This window comes from Rhipicephalus sanguineus, chromosome 4, assembly GCF_013339695.2.
Source record: "Rhipicephalus sanguineus isolate Rsan-2018 chromosome 4, BIME_Rsan_1.4, whole genome shotgun sequence".
NCBI classification, from domain to species: domain Eukaryota; kingdom Metazoa; phylum Arthropoda; class Arachnida; order Ixodida; family Ixodidae; genus Rhipicephalus; species Rhipicephalus sanguineus.
The window spans coordinates 177,565,423-177,580,046 of record NC_051179.1 but is presented as its reverse complement, the minus strand read 5'-3'; the positions used below and the strand labels follow the sequence as shown (position 1 = coordinate 177,580,046).

General features: G+C 44.4%; 1 protein-coding gene across 2 annotated transcripts in view; it reads right to left on the bottom strand.

Annotated features, from left to right (window-relative positions):
- LOC119390926 (prostamide/prostaglandin F synthase) overlaps positions 1-12,508 on the bottom strand; it is a 35,988-nt gene extending 23,480 nt beyond the window's left edge. For both annotated transcript variants that reach the window (XM_037658642.2, XM_037658641.2), the window contains exons 1-4: positions 12,281-12,508; positions 6,345-6,549; positions 4,495-4,546; positions 1,334-1,397 (exon numbers count right to left, since the gene is read on the bottom strand). In XM_037658642.2, coding sequence (XP_037514570.1) covers positions 1,334-1,397; positions 4,495-4,546; positions 6,345-6,549; positions 12,281-12,430 — 471 coding nt within the window. In that variant the 5' untranslated portion in view covers positions 12,431-12,508. The remainder of the gene's footprint in view (positions 1-1,333; positions 1,398-4,494; positions 4,547-6,344; positions 6,550-12,280) is intronic.
- Positions 12,509-14,624: the final 2,116 nt, after the last annotated feature.

Genomic DNA, 14,624 nt, shown 5'->3' with positions numbered 1-14,624 from the left:
TAAGCAATTCTGATATTGTAATGACGGTTTGCTGTATTTCATATTCCATCTTTCTTGCCATCTGTTCCGCCAAGTGGCAGACCTTGTTAACACTAACGGCAAAGCCAAGCCTTATTTTTCTCATACGGCATCACAAAGTAGTTTCTCTCATTTTGGACATTTCGATGCAGGATTGCCTAAAAGCTTGTTATGCCGAGTTGCTGGTACCATTGAAATTCACTAACAAACATTTAGAATGTCGATCAGCAATTAACAAGACCCAAGGATATGCTGTCGAAATCCACATCCCGCAGAGTTGGTGCGGGAGCTCCAGCATGGTGTCATTTTGGCGTCCTTTCCTGTCTACTGTAAGGTGTCCTAGCGCTTTGCTAGCCATATCACTTTTCTGCCAATAGAGTGTAACTTATAGCTACGGCTTATTCATTGCTTTTAAGCATCTCTTCAGTACGCAACAGAGGCACACGCTATTTTCAGGATTAATCAAACCGAACCCTTATAAAGTGGAATAAGATAATGACTTGTATGCTGGACTTCCTTCTTGCTGGACTTGACTCCTTTTGCAGTGGTTTCTTCTGAATATGAATTGTAGACTCGTACACATTAGCAGCAAGGCTGGCATGTTATGCATTTATGTTAGGCTTGTGTGAATAGTAAATTTTAGGTTCGAAGCAAATAGTGATTTGGTTGAATCATTTCAAATCAAATTCAAATAGTATATATCACATATTATAAAGAAAAATGAGCATATTTGTCATGACCCAACTAACCTGCACAATATTTTTTTTTAATTGAATGAAGGCATGTGCAAATGTCATTCTTTTCGTTTCAAAGGAAGTGAAAGCAACTTTGAATAGCAGCAGAATTTGACATTCGGTTGAATGCAAGTGATAACCTGTAAAATATGTTACGTTATAAAATTTAACTACACTTGGAGCATATAAGCCGGTATAACAAGCTTTTAAACTTAAAAAATGATGAATCGATGTGAGAATAATGTGCTCATTTAACCTTGAAGTGGAGCTTCGCGGCAGTGCGCATTTTCCCTGAAAAAGTGTATTCACGGTACAGCACCCCTCCACTGCAGTGAAACCACCTTTACAGGGGGGGAGGGTTCATTTGGAATACTTCGAAATTTCTGATAATTTAAATTCGTATCGAAGCGAATTCGAATACTGTAATATTCGTTCGAATATTCGCACAAGCCTCATTTATATACTTAAATGTACAGTTATATGTGAAAAAGACTCGCAAAGACCTCAACCTACGTTAAACAGTCACTGGGCATCTTAGTTTAGCGAGCCACCAGCTGTCATGCATACGGCAGTCAACACACCTCAGCAGCCTTGGCTCTCGCTGAAGATGTCAGGATCGCAGGAATGATGGTGAACCAGCTGAACCTGCACGGAAAATGATTGCAGCAGTGCAGGCAGAACAAGCTTGCACACAACACACAGCAAAAAAAAAAATTAAAGAGAGAGAAAGAGGGCTGGCGGTCCCATGCCACCAGTTTCCCACAGGTTCTGTGCCCTCCCAAGTACTTTGTTCTGCCGAGCACCAGGCCGGAAGCGTGCTTGTACCGATAGGTACCTGGCAGCAGTAATTTTCTGCCTCAGCTTTTTCACCAAAACAGTGGTGGGTTAAGGTGTGCCCAGAGGCCTTCACGGAACCTTATGGGGCCACCTCTCGAGATGAGTACCCATAAACAACCAGGTGCCAGGTTGGTATACCCCTCTACTCTTTAGGAAAAACCGGTGGGTTTCCAGTCGGCACCGGGAATCTAACCCGGTACCTACTGCATAGGAAGCAAACACTCAACCATCTAGCCACCGCTGCGGTTTGGCAATAACAACACTGTTTGGCAAGAAGGATTCTACATCGTAGGCAAGTACAGTTTCTACATCGTCGGCAAGTACAGCATAAAGAAGGATGGGTACAAAAGAAGTGAGAGAGAAACACAAACTAACCAGTGGATTTTTATGCAGAAGGAGCTTGATGTGGGCGAGTTGGTGTAGCATACTGAATGAAAAAAACGATTCGCGAAAAACATGAGGACCACTTACAACAGACGAGCGCAAACTATCAGCTGAGTTTACATGAAAAAACACCAATACTTATACATGAAAAAACCAATATCACCATCATGACATGCTAAGGCTCTGTTTCCTCATGTGCCACTGATGTGCAGCTCTCCTGTGCACGCAATGTAAAAAACTTCGAGAATCTCCCTCTCTAATCTACCGCAGTCATGATGGTGATAGTGGTTTTTTCAGGAATAAGTATTCGTGTTTCTTCACGTAAACTCAGCTGATAGTTTGCGCTCGTATGTTGTAAGTGTTCCTTATGGTCCTCGTGTTTTCTGTGCATTGTTTTTTCATTCAGAGTACCAGGGCCGCAATATTTGTAAGAACCACGATTTCATTATACTATTCGTTATGCACTGCACACTTCATGTTGAAGTTGTGGGATTGACTTCAATTGAAAGCTATTCCACTTTCATTTCTCTTTATTATTTCTACAGTCCAGCTTAGAAAACTTGTTTAGTTCTGACCAGGTTCTTGGCTTTGTTGCCTATTCATTTCATATAATGCTTACTAATAAAATGCACGACTTACATGACCCATAGCAGGAGATGCAGCAAATAAAACTAGAAATGCCCATCCAAACAATCAACTTTTACTCAGTGAAGCCACAGTGAATTTAGAGGTTGATCAACTCCAAGCATTTTTACAGCAGCCACTGTTCTGGCTCTTTTTTTTAAAGGATATATAGTGGCTTTGGGTAGTGGCTAGACACCCACTACTCAAAGGGTGTTTACACCGGATTTATTGTCCCTACTCCCTTCCTTGTGGTGCTGAGCCATGCTCCATTTGCAAGTTGCAGAAGATAGAACCACCTATCTTTTCCTAAAAATACCACTTCCACCTATTTTGTACACTGACACAAGGTTGAGCAGCACGTACTGCATGACTGCATGGAACTGTACAAAGACTACGCAGATTTATCCTAGGGTCATGACAGGCCCAAAGCAACGAGGTACTGCTGCATGGTGGCTTATTGAAGAGCTGCTGACGAGGTACGACTGCTTTGAGTGTACCCTCCTCCCGTATAGGGTTAACTTTTATGGACAAAGAAGAGAAGCACAGAGAGGGTACATCTAAGAATGCCTTAGTTTGAATCATGGTTAGGTAACGGACCTTTTCCCAAACACATGTGACCCCCTAGCAATGGCTGGCCGAAGAGCCCAAATGAAAGTGCGCCGGTTTCATTAACATCTGCTACCGGCATATGCATTTCGATGGCTGTTGTGACAGACGCCAGCATCCCGAAGCATTTTCTGGCTGTTCTAGGTCAGCAATTTGTGTGCAAGCTTCCCAATTTCTTCTAATGTTCTAGCATCATGCGTAGAGGCTCGAGACACCAATTAAGTCGGCAGTTTCTTACGTCATTTGTTACTAGAAGTGCATTGTCAGGACAGGCATGTTTCTGTTTAACATGCCTTGCGTGCTTATCGCAGCTGCGTTCGTGCTCAAGTATCTCTGAAAGTTGCCATGTTATCCTCACGACCTTTTGAAGTAGCACTACGCGCTTTTCCTCGCCTATTTTGTCAAGAAAAAACTGGAAATTGGTTTGCGTCACTGCTTCACAAACACCCGCTAACAGTTCCGGACTCCAATCTTGAAGGCAATAGTACTTTAACTCCACGCAAATGCACAAACGTTAGAACAAATGGCAGAATCCGCATAATATCTGCATATTATGGTTTGAATCTTTTTATTACACTTTATACAGAGCTGCTTTATTTGTAAAGGAAAATGCTGCTAAGTTACCCTTGTATGCAGTCGGTGCAACGAGTTTGTGCTGTGCCCAGTTTGGCGCTTGCATGGCGGTAATGCTTTCGAGATAGCAGACTCTGTTCTTCTGTCGCACTCCGAAGACCCAAATCCTCATGAGGTGCTTGCCGAAGGTTCAACAGTATGCGTGCTAGCATGTTCCAACCAATCACCGCAGAAGATAGCCAAAAGCTTCAGAAAAAAATGCAATTCCACACAATGTCTTCACATTCCAACGAATGTGTGCTGGCCGGCGCGCCCTTTACCAAACTTCGCCACCAGGGGAAAGAGTGGTGCTGCATGTTTGAAAAAAGGTCCAATGGTATGTATGCTGTTAATGTCAGGCATTTGAGCTTCACGAAGTCTTCATTCCCAGATTTTTTTAGAAGTTTGCAATGCACACATTCTTGAATGGCTGCTGCAGTTAGAAAAGAAGAAGAATTCAGGACACCTTTGCTGCAGTGGAAGAGGCTCTGTCATAGGGAAGCACAAGGCCTTCAGTGAACAGGCACTCAGTGCATCAGCCAAGTGAAACATTAATTGTACCGTTTTCTTGCGAATTCATGCAGATTGTTACTCGTATCTCCATAACCTTTCTCTACTTTGGCATATACCAGCCAATGCTGCTGGATCTTTCGTTGAAGATAATGCAACCAAGGCTTACCTCTTGTATTGAAGGGCCTTGTATGCATTCCTCTCTTCATCGACATAGAGTTCTGCAGAAAAGAGTGATCAAAGAACTTGCACGAGCCCATTAATAGCATAGTATGCTGGCAACCCAAACAGTGGCAGACATGCACTAAAGTCCCTTCATGTGTATGATAGACTTAAAAAGAAAACGAAAAAAAAAAGATAATCTGCTCTCCATGCTGGACACAGCACTATTGTGCAGTACTAGCATATACAGTAAAAGCCCGTTAATTCGAACTCGGTTAATTCTAAGAGGACAGACTTTTGGGCTAGTTGGTTCGTTACGTTCATTGAAGCCATAGCGCTGATAAGACAGGGACCACAGATAGAGGACAGGACGTGCGCCCGTCCTGTCCTCTTTCTGTGGTCCCCGTCTTATCAGCGCTATGGCTTCAATGATCGGTTAATTCGAACTGACGCCCTGGTCCTGGCACAGCCCTGTGTATTTCTATAGGGGAGAACTGCCGATAATTCGAATGCGTCGGTATCACAACGGTTGATTCGAAATGGAAGCCCCCCAGCTTTCACCGCTCCTCGCAGAAGTCAGCCCAGAGTGATCACAATGTGTTGCAAAACCAAAACAAACCAAATTTACTAGAGATGCAAAACAACAAAACAGCAGCATTTCTCCGCAGATGAGAGACGCTGCACTGGAGCCCTTGGGTAAGCTGCAAACGATGCTCATGGAGTCTCGACAGATGAGGCGCAAGCAAATTCAAATTACTGATTACTATTAATTTTGCTGTCCCACCCTTAAGTAACAAATACACAATATAATTTATTACGGCTGCTATTATCAGTGAAAAAGCTTTGCTGGTGCTGTCGTTTCCATCAAATGCGTCGCTTATTTTCCTAGCACATGCTGTGATTTTCAGCATCCCTAGAAATAGTAGGACTCTTCTCCATAAACATATCTTGTGAAAAAAACAGAGTTCTTTTTTTTTTCTCAGAAACAATCGATATTAAAGCACCATTATGTAAGATATACTGCCTTCTCATCTGTTATTTTGCTGTTACAATGTGAAACAAGTAAAACTGTTATGCAAACTATTCCTAGAAGCTTTTCTTCACAGTCGCAGTCATAGGAACACCAAAAGTGGAAGTGATGTTAGGCTGGTCTCAAGTGGTTGGCATTTTAATACAAGCTCTTGTAGTGTTCATATTGGATGCCCCACACTAGACACTGGCGAGAAAGAGACACCTTGAGCACTAACTCGTAACTAGTTTACTTAGAAATCAAAATTCACTTGAATACTTCGTCATAAATTTTTGAACTGGATTTGAAGTTGAACCCACTCCAGCATGGGTCGGAGAAGAAAGGCCTGCAGTATTGTAAAATAAATAAAAATAAATAAATGCACCTTGTGACGAAAGTGAAAACAGGAACTAACCCAACCTATACACCGTAACCCGCTTTCACCTTTACATGCTCAACAAATACATATGCCACAGAACTTTAATGGGCACTACAACACAAGCTGCGCATGAAGGCCAATTCCTTTTCTGATGGAGGCATGGCTGAGACACTTATAGCCCATACTTCTTATATGGAAGGCCTCTATGTGGGATAACCATCACATTATCCAACATCTACCAGTGCAGAACAGGTTTGCGCTTGTGGTGTCTCGTCCGTGTTGCACTCGTAGCTTTGCCATCATAGCCACAGAAAGATTTTCATGAGACCAGCTCGTGCTGTTAAGGCAGTTTAATTCGATTGATTGATTTATGGGGCTTAGCGTTCCAAACCAGAACTTAGGCTACAAAGGATGCCATAGTGCAGGACTGTAGAGTTGGCCAGATTTAGTAGTTTGTTGGTGAGCATACCTCCTTTAAAGTATTCGCCTCGACGGAAGTCCTCGAGGCCAATGTTCTCGTGGCCGATGCCAACGAGGCGCACGCCAGCAGCGTCCAGCTGCGGCTTGATGCGGCTGAGGCGCACAGCGTCCAGGCGGCAGAAGGGGCACGCCCAGCGGCGGAAGAACATGAGCACGCATGTCTGGTCACGCCAAAGTGACTCCACCGTCACGCTCTGTGGCAGAGAGGAAGTTTGGTGACCAAAATAGTCGTTAATGGCCTTTCATGCATTCAGGATGCACAAGCATGGCATTCCAACAGGGGCTGGTCAATCATTCATCAATAAACGACATATATAATGATGCAACAATCAATGTAATGACCATGTGAACCCAACAGCTCGTGTCCTATTTGCCTTGTTAAATGTAACCTCATGGGGCCAAAAAAATGCATTCTGATAAGCAGGAGTTCCGTTTAGTGAAAAATACGTGCAGAGGTGCGGGCACTGTCTGCCATACACTCTCTTAATACAGTCAGGCTTGTTAAGCACAAAGAAGCGAATGTGTCAGCTAGTTTGTCCCGTGGTATGGAGCTCAGTTGACAGCTATCAAATGGACTACCATTTGCTATTTTCTGTATCAAGCAGGCACCTAAACACTTGCCACTCCGATCGGAGGCCAAATAATATGCAGTTGTGAAGGCAGGCTCTTTGTCACTGTTTATTATATAAACATGGCTTTCTGGTAAAATGTCAGGTGTTACAAGAACATTTCAGAGTGTTGCTCTTATGAAAAATATCCTTTACAGCTTACTTCTGCAGTTATATTTACAGAGAGCTGCAGAAATTTTGGTTCCGAATCAGAAAATTTTTGTTTGCATTACCCAAACACAAGACTAAGATGTCCCATTTAAGCAATATCCATTTACTGAGATTCTATGCTAATTGGTAATTAGTTCGGAACCTTTAAGGTTAGCAACAAAGGCCTTGAAGTTCTACTTAAGACATTGTTAGTGCATACACGTGTAGTTATATTATGTGCAACTGGAAGGCAGGCCAACATGTGCTTTGAATTTCATGCCCAATTTCTTGATTCATTAGAATTTAAATAAATGTAGCAGATTTTATGTAATGTCATTTTCATCCAAGGACACATCTCCAGGCTTTGAAGAGTGTCACTAACTTGCTCACTGTAGTTCATTCGACCACACAGACATACATCAAAAGGTTTTTCATACTATAAGCACTTTTAAATAATACTGTAATTGGAACTCCTGCAGGAATGCATAAACATGAATCAGATGCTAACTCACGAAGAGCGAGTTGCACTTCACGTCCCCTCATGCGTTGGGGAGAATCTGGAGGACTGGGACAATTTTCACAATTACATTTTTAGTTTTGTTGAACTTGAACGTAGAACAATGTTTGAGGAATTATAATACAAGTTTAAACAAGCTGCAAAAGTTCAGAGACGCACTGGTTCCTACCACTTCTGGTGCAGCTGTAAAAAAATAGTTTGATAGTGAAAATCTGTCCCATTCCACCCGCCTCTGTGGTTGGAGTGGGACATCGCTTGGGAGGAGTGGGACGTATGTAACACAATGGTCCAAACGTCTTCAGCGGCTGTTATAAGCCGATTGTTGAACATCAAAGTTGAAAAAGGATTGCACAAATTTTGTTCCCCCAATAGTTTGACACTGGCAGCTTCATCAAAGTGTCCGCCATTGGTAAAGTACCCATATATATCTCAGGAGGAAAGTAAAACTGACAGAACGGAAAAAAACTGAGTTAGTTGGTGAGGATTCATTGTGGCTTGAAGTGTGACGAACGAAGACAGAAGTTGAAGGGGAATCTGATGGAACCCCCCTCCACCCTACCCTTCCCCCCGGCTACGCCAACCCTGTTTGATCTGTGATAGTGGTCGGGATGCTTTTTTCATTACACCCTTGGCATGTTGGAAATTGAATGGAAGTGATAACTTGCAAATGTAAACATTCAAATACACAGTGAGTGCTTAAGCTTCTTCCTCTTAATTTATTAGACTCATTCAACCTCATTTAAGCAATCAACAGCACTCCTGCTGTAGTCTCCAATACTACACGTGCTTATCCCGGAGCGCTCGCAAATGTCTAATAAAAGAGTTTTAAATAAAGAGACATTGTGTATTATAATACCCCTTTAGCTTGCCTCTCTGAACGTGAATTGTAGTCTAGCCAGCATGTCTGTTATCCGGTCTAATTTTCACGGCACCCAAAATTTAAGGGCTTAAAATGCGAAATAAACAAAATTAACTGCTTTCTGGACCGATGTGGCTTACCCATGAAGTTGATTTGGCAGTCACTGCATGAGCCTATGAATGGGACAGTGTCCTGTACGTCCCTCAACTCGACTGTCTCAGTCCTCCCAAGCTACGTTGCCCAGGGTAAACAACGCTTAACGGCTGAAGTTCAGTCGTCGGGCCTAAATTTTCTCTTTAAAAAAGTGCGACGCTGATGTGCATTTTTGGGGAAAAATTGGTACTAGCGTCTGCAAAGCGGAAAATTACTTTTGACACGTGAAAAAGGCAATTTTTAGTTTCGGAAAGCTCCATCCACGGAAGACTCCTGCCATTACAGCCAGGCAATGGGTATGCTAGCACCATCTAATGAGTAGTTGGCTAACGTTATTGAAGTAACAGCAGGAGAGATAGAGGAGCTGTCCCACTCCTCCAACTGTCCCAAACCTCCCGACTCTCCCTTAATGTTTTTTCAGGCTCGTAGTCATTTTGATTGTATTTAATGTATAATATCCTTGAGCGAGATCAAAATAAAAGCATAGTTTTGCTTGTGCATTACTTGTAGCGCAATTTATTGTGGGTATTATGGAACGCCGCATGCTGCCAATACGCTCGAGCTCAACCAGCGAAAGCAAAATGGTTAGAGCGATGAAACATGCAGTCACGGCCACGATCCACACCTCTCTGCTAACTTCACCTGTACTTCACCGGTACCCTCTGAACGGCATTGTTGGTCCAACAAATTTTCGCCATGTTGAATTCTTTGACGCTGCAAAAAGCATACGTGTGCATTCTTTTAGATATTCATGTTTCGATCGTGCTGATCAAACCTGCAACATCCGAGAGAAGTTAACTGCGCACGGCTAGAGTTTGAGCATGGCTGTGACACAAGTGCTACTGAATGGCATGTTGAATGCTTGCGTTCCGCTGAAGAAGTAACTCTGCGTTCCTGACTGTGCAAGTAACGACAGCATAATATGTTTGGAAACCATGAACACGTTAAACATGCGGTCCCGTGCAGCAGCCATGGCACTACGCGCTAGCGGCCCACTACTGCAGGAAATCCATCAGGCAGGCTCGATACGTACTACCTCGGAGTGCCGTTCAGTTCATATGTCAATTCTAGTTCGTGCAGTTTTCTGTAGCACGCACAGGATTTCGCAAAGCATTGTTAATGAACGGTAATGGAGCTGAGATATAACCTTTCACACCATGGCAAATAATTAGGTGGCGAGCATTTAGCACTTTCCATTGTTTGGGAAAGTATTCTGGCTTCACATTCATTTCAGTACAGCTCATGACCTCATCCGGTGAAAGTGGCACGGGCCGTACGTACGTCTGCACATCCTATCTGTTCATATGCTAACAAACGGGTTAACCTAGAGTCACTGTATGTGCTACCTTTAGGTAGCAGAGTTGCGCATAGGTCCGGCTAGCAACCACAGTTATGCGGTGAAGTCGCACTTCGTTTTTGCAGGCGACATGCCTACCGTGTCGCCGATTAACCTGTCTGGCGTGGCGAAGACCGACGATAAACATTGGCTGTCGATGGCTAGCGTTAATTCAGCTCGCTGCAGCGGCGGCGTCGAGAAATAAACAAATTGGCCCAAGCGGCAGCTTCTCCGCAATGCATGGTTGCTAGCGGCGTTGGAAGACACATGCGCAACTCTGCTACCTAAAGGTAGCATATACAGTAACTCTAGGGTTAACCCTCCTCCGGGCGCCACCTACAGTTCGTGGGCATTGAAAATACTCATTTGCCTCTGACCAAATCTGGTTTTGTCTGTCAAGCTCTCCAGCTTTGATTCCTTAATGTTCATCCTGTAAATGCCACAAGTTGAGTATATGCTCTTTTTTTCTTGTGCAGCAAAAGGATTCATCTGGCTGGGAAGCTGTGTCCACTGTCCCACCAATGGCTGCATGAAAAATTATGGCTCCTTAATTCATGAGTAACATGACAGTTTGCACATTCACCCTATGATTATGTGAACAAGCTAAAATCAGGAGAACGCTGGTTTCTCGTAAATCTACAAAACTGTAGGAAGTTAATTTTTAATTTAGACAGTAAATTGTTCAAAAGCCAGAATTGCAAGTGAAGCATTAATCTTAAAAATCTAACTAGGCAAAATAAAGAAGACAATACCACAATTCTGTAAACTGCACCTAATAAATAAGTCCAAAGCTCATAAAACTTGTACATTATACAATCTGAGCTCTGAAATACACCCCAAATTTCTGATCCAACTTTTTGGAAAACATTCATAACAATTTGACTAAGCTGTAAATATGTGCACCTCATTTGTCCACTAAAGAAGCTCTAAAGGATGCAGGTTACAGAACTGCAATATCCTGTGCCGATTTATATAGGCTGCCGAACAAGGTAATCCCATAACAGAAATAGAAACATGGCAGAATTAACAATTCATAATGATCCACTACAACAGAGTCATGGCATGCGCCGGAAACTGCACTAACGCAAGCTGTGAAAACATGCCAGCACACATGACCACGTGCCAGCCCTAGTGAGAGGCAAAATGAGCATCACAAAACCTAAACTCTACATGTCTACAGGCTATCTTGCTTACATCTAGTGATGGCCGGGGCACTAACGCACTGGCTACCTGCCCTTACGTGCAAACATTTATTACATCCATACAGGATGCTATGGCAGCTTTTTTTAAGATTTTTTCGACATTGTACGTAATTCAAAATAAGGTAATGCACATGTTGCTATGCCATTTGACCAAATTTGTATTGCCGTTAGTTTCTGTTAGTAATTAGCACATATGTACACGTATACTAGGTGCATATATGATACGTTGAAAACGCTCGAACATTTCTTTTTTCTTTTCTTTTCCCCCGAGGATACCGGAGGATATCGTTCAACGAAATAGTGTTTAGCCGCAGGCTAGTTGATACGTGAAGTACTACGGTAAACTACACACGACAAAAACATTACTAAGGAATTCACGTCAGTACGTTGTGTCGCGTGTTCAATGTTTGCCCTGTTTTCGCGCTGTTTTAAAGTGTTATCGGGCACTCGATTATACGTTTCACCAGCATACGCGTCGGATCACCAACACACTGCGTTTTCTTGAAATGCTGCTTTAACCTTGGTTAATTAAAGCCAGTACGACGGGAGCCGAACCGTGGTATGGCGCACGAACGATCAGGAAGGAAGTAGTTTTGTCTCGGCTGCATGGCATCGCCGATCGGCGCAGCTAAAACGTGCACTGACAGGTGCTCCAACGGAGCACGCGAGCTGTGGCCAAACGGGGCGAAACTGCATGCCAGCGCGCTCTATCAGAAGATGCGCTGCAGATAGAGTGCGTCGGCATATCTGACTGGCCCATCCCGGTATTCTGAATCGCCGGCTCGAGCGAAGCTGCGCACTGCTCGTCACGGGCAAAAGTGGCATTCTTGGCTATGCAGAAAGCGCACGCCTCTGAAGATTTCGTCACGACGCGGGCAAAGAAATGCATAAAGCGTTCAAAGCGTCTTGGTAGCAGCGCGGCTAAGACAAGTGATGGGTCAGCCGAATATGCCGACGCATTCTCGCTACCTGCTGCGCATCTTCTGATAAAGCGCGCTGGCATGCAGTTTCGCCCCGTTTTACTTTTGGGGCACCTGGCGGTACGCGCTCAAATATCCGCGCCTCTACAGCTGAAGCAGCTTCGTGCGTGCGGTAGTCACCTTGCCCGAGCTGACTTCCTTGAGGGTGAACTTGCCGATGAGCTGCGCAGCGTTCATCTCTTCTTCTTCGGCGGGCACCTTGGACACGTCGGCGAACAGGATGAGGCCGCGGTAGATGAAAGGGAACGACAACCGCATTGCGAAGGCCATTCTCCTCTCTTTGGCCCGCTACGCACCAGGAAGCGGTGAAACGTAAACACGAAACCGTCGCGAGGCACGCGGTCCGAGCGCTCTTCTTTTATTGCGGTTTCGCCTCACGCACATAATAAAACACACCATAATTATGGTATTCTTCGCATCATTTGTGAATAACACAATGCAAATAAATGCGATGATACCATAGAGCCCGCGGCGTCTGCATTTTCGATGGAGGCGAAAATGCTTGAGATTCTGAAGTATTTGGAGCACTGACATCAAATTTACGCATGTCAAGATTTTGCATCCACGAGTAGTTATCGACCCCCTAGCAGTGATTCGCGACGCAAAATGCAACTGAGGGACGAATAACTATTTGTTTTATTGATTTATATCACCGGTATCTAGCACGATTCAAAACGGCCGGCAAGCCCGCCATTTTTTAGCGCTGGCAGCGCTTCCTCGCGGTCACCTCGGTCACCTCTAGACCGCGCTCAGCTGACCGCTTGCCCACAGAAAAGAGTGACGTGAGCTGACGTGAGGCGCAGCCGCTCAGCTAATATTTCGTCTGCTAGGCGTGCACGTTCAGGCATGCCTTGTCACCATCATCGCCGTCGTCGCCGTCAAAAGTGTCGACTAGGGTTGAAGACGACGTCCTGGAATTTGGAATCGCCCAGATACGCGACGTCGCGAATCATTTTCGCTTCGAACCTTTGCAATACAGCGATTCAAAAATGGACGCCAAGCAGCAATGAGGAGGTGCCCACAAGCGTCCCTTTTCTGACGGAATCCATCGGGGCAACTTGGAACTGGGGACTTTCTCCCCGTTTGAGAAAAGAGACTATCAGGGTATGCATTGCTCTGCAATTGTATTTCAGATCTGGCATCACGATATAATGAATTCAAACACGCTTGTTTTTCCCTCGACATTGCGCATTAGCTATTTATGGAAATAACAATACTGTATTGAGTGAGAAACGCTTAACGTATCATCTGCTGCGATGCCAGGTGCGTCTGTTCAAGTCATAGAGTTTCATACAATAATGATCCAAATGGTCTGTCCCCAACGCATCTCTCGTTTTGTTGTGAAGTCAAGTCAGAGGAGCGTTACGGTGCGTCTACTTAGCTTCGCCGTCGTTTTGCAGTCATATGAACCAGTTTAGGCAAGACGCGCTTATCAAACAAGCGTGAACTCTATGCAATTTCCTGCAGTGGCATGAGACGCTACATCTATGCGCAGCGTTGAGTGCACGATGTTTTGCTAAAATTGTCAAATACAATCTGTAAAGCTCCAACGTCGCAGCAAACCAAGAGATCTAGCGGTCTTCAGCCTCTTTTGAGTGTTTTACAGCGCACCCCACTATACCCACGCCTCGCGAAGAACGAAACTGAAACTGTAAAAAAAGATCCGTAGAGTTCGCTAGCTAACACAATCCAATCCGAAGCCTGTACTTCCCATCGTATCATGGTGGTTGGTTGAACGATCGCAACGCGTTTCCTCTTAGGTTATTGTATGAAACTCTGTGCCTCCACCTAAACGTTCGGTTCCCCGGGTGGCAGCAACGGCGGCCTAGTTAATATACAGTTAGTACAGACTCAAGAGGAAAAGCTCCCCATAGGGCCCATGCATTTTAATCTCTGACCACAAGGGCGCCGCCATTACTCAACCGTGGGAGCGTTACCAGCCCTTGAGGCGGCTCGTGCTAGACTTGACAGTGGTATTCAGTTTTCATCGTAATTAATGAAAGTGTGCTCACATGAAGTAGAGCTGCAAGTACATGTTAACAAAAGCGCAGACGACCACGTACTGCGACTCACATGTAACTCCTCCCAAAGACGCGCAAACGGCGTTGCAAACAACCGCGATCTCGAACTCAAGTTGATATTGTGGCACCATATAGCTGCAAACGCATCTTCCTGCGCATGACCTTTGAGATGGCCAGGCGCCCGCCATCTCGAAGGCTATGTCTTGCGTCGCGAGTTTCGCACACCTTAAATTGCTTAAATAGCCTTGAATCTTTCTTGCAAATGTTTTAAATGAATATTGAACACCTCCTGCATGTTTTTGACTTGTCAAAATGTCCGTGTCTGATTTTGAATAGCGCCCATTGTAGCCGTTCTGTACACATTTAGAAAGGCAACAATGACATCGGTTGAGTAATGGCGGTGTTCTTGTGGTCGGCGCAGCTTTTCCTCTACAGTCTTTACT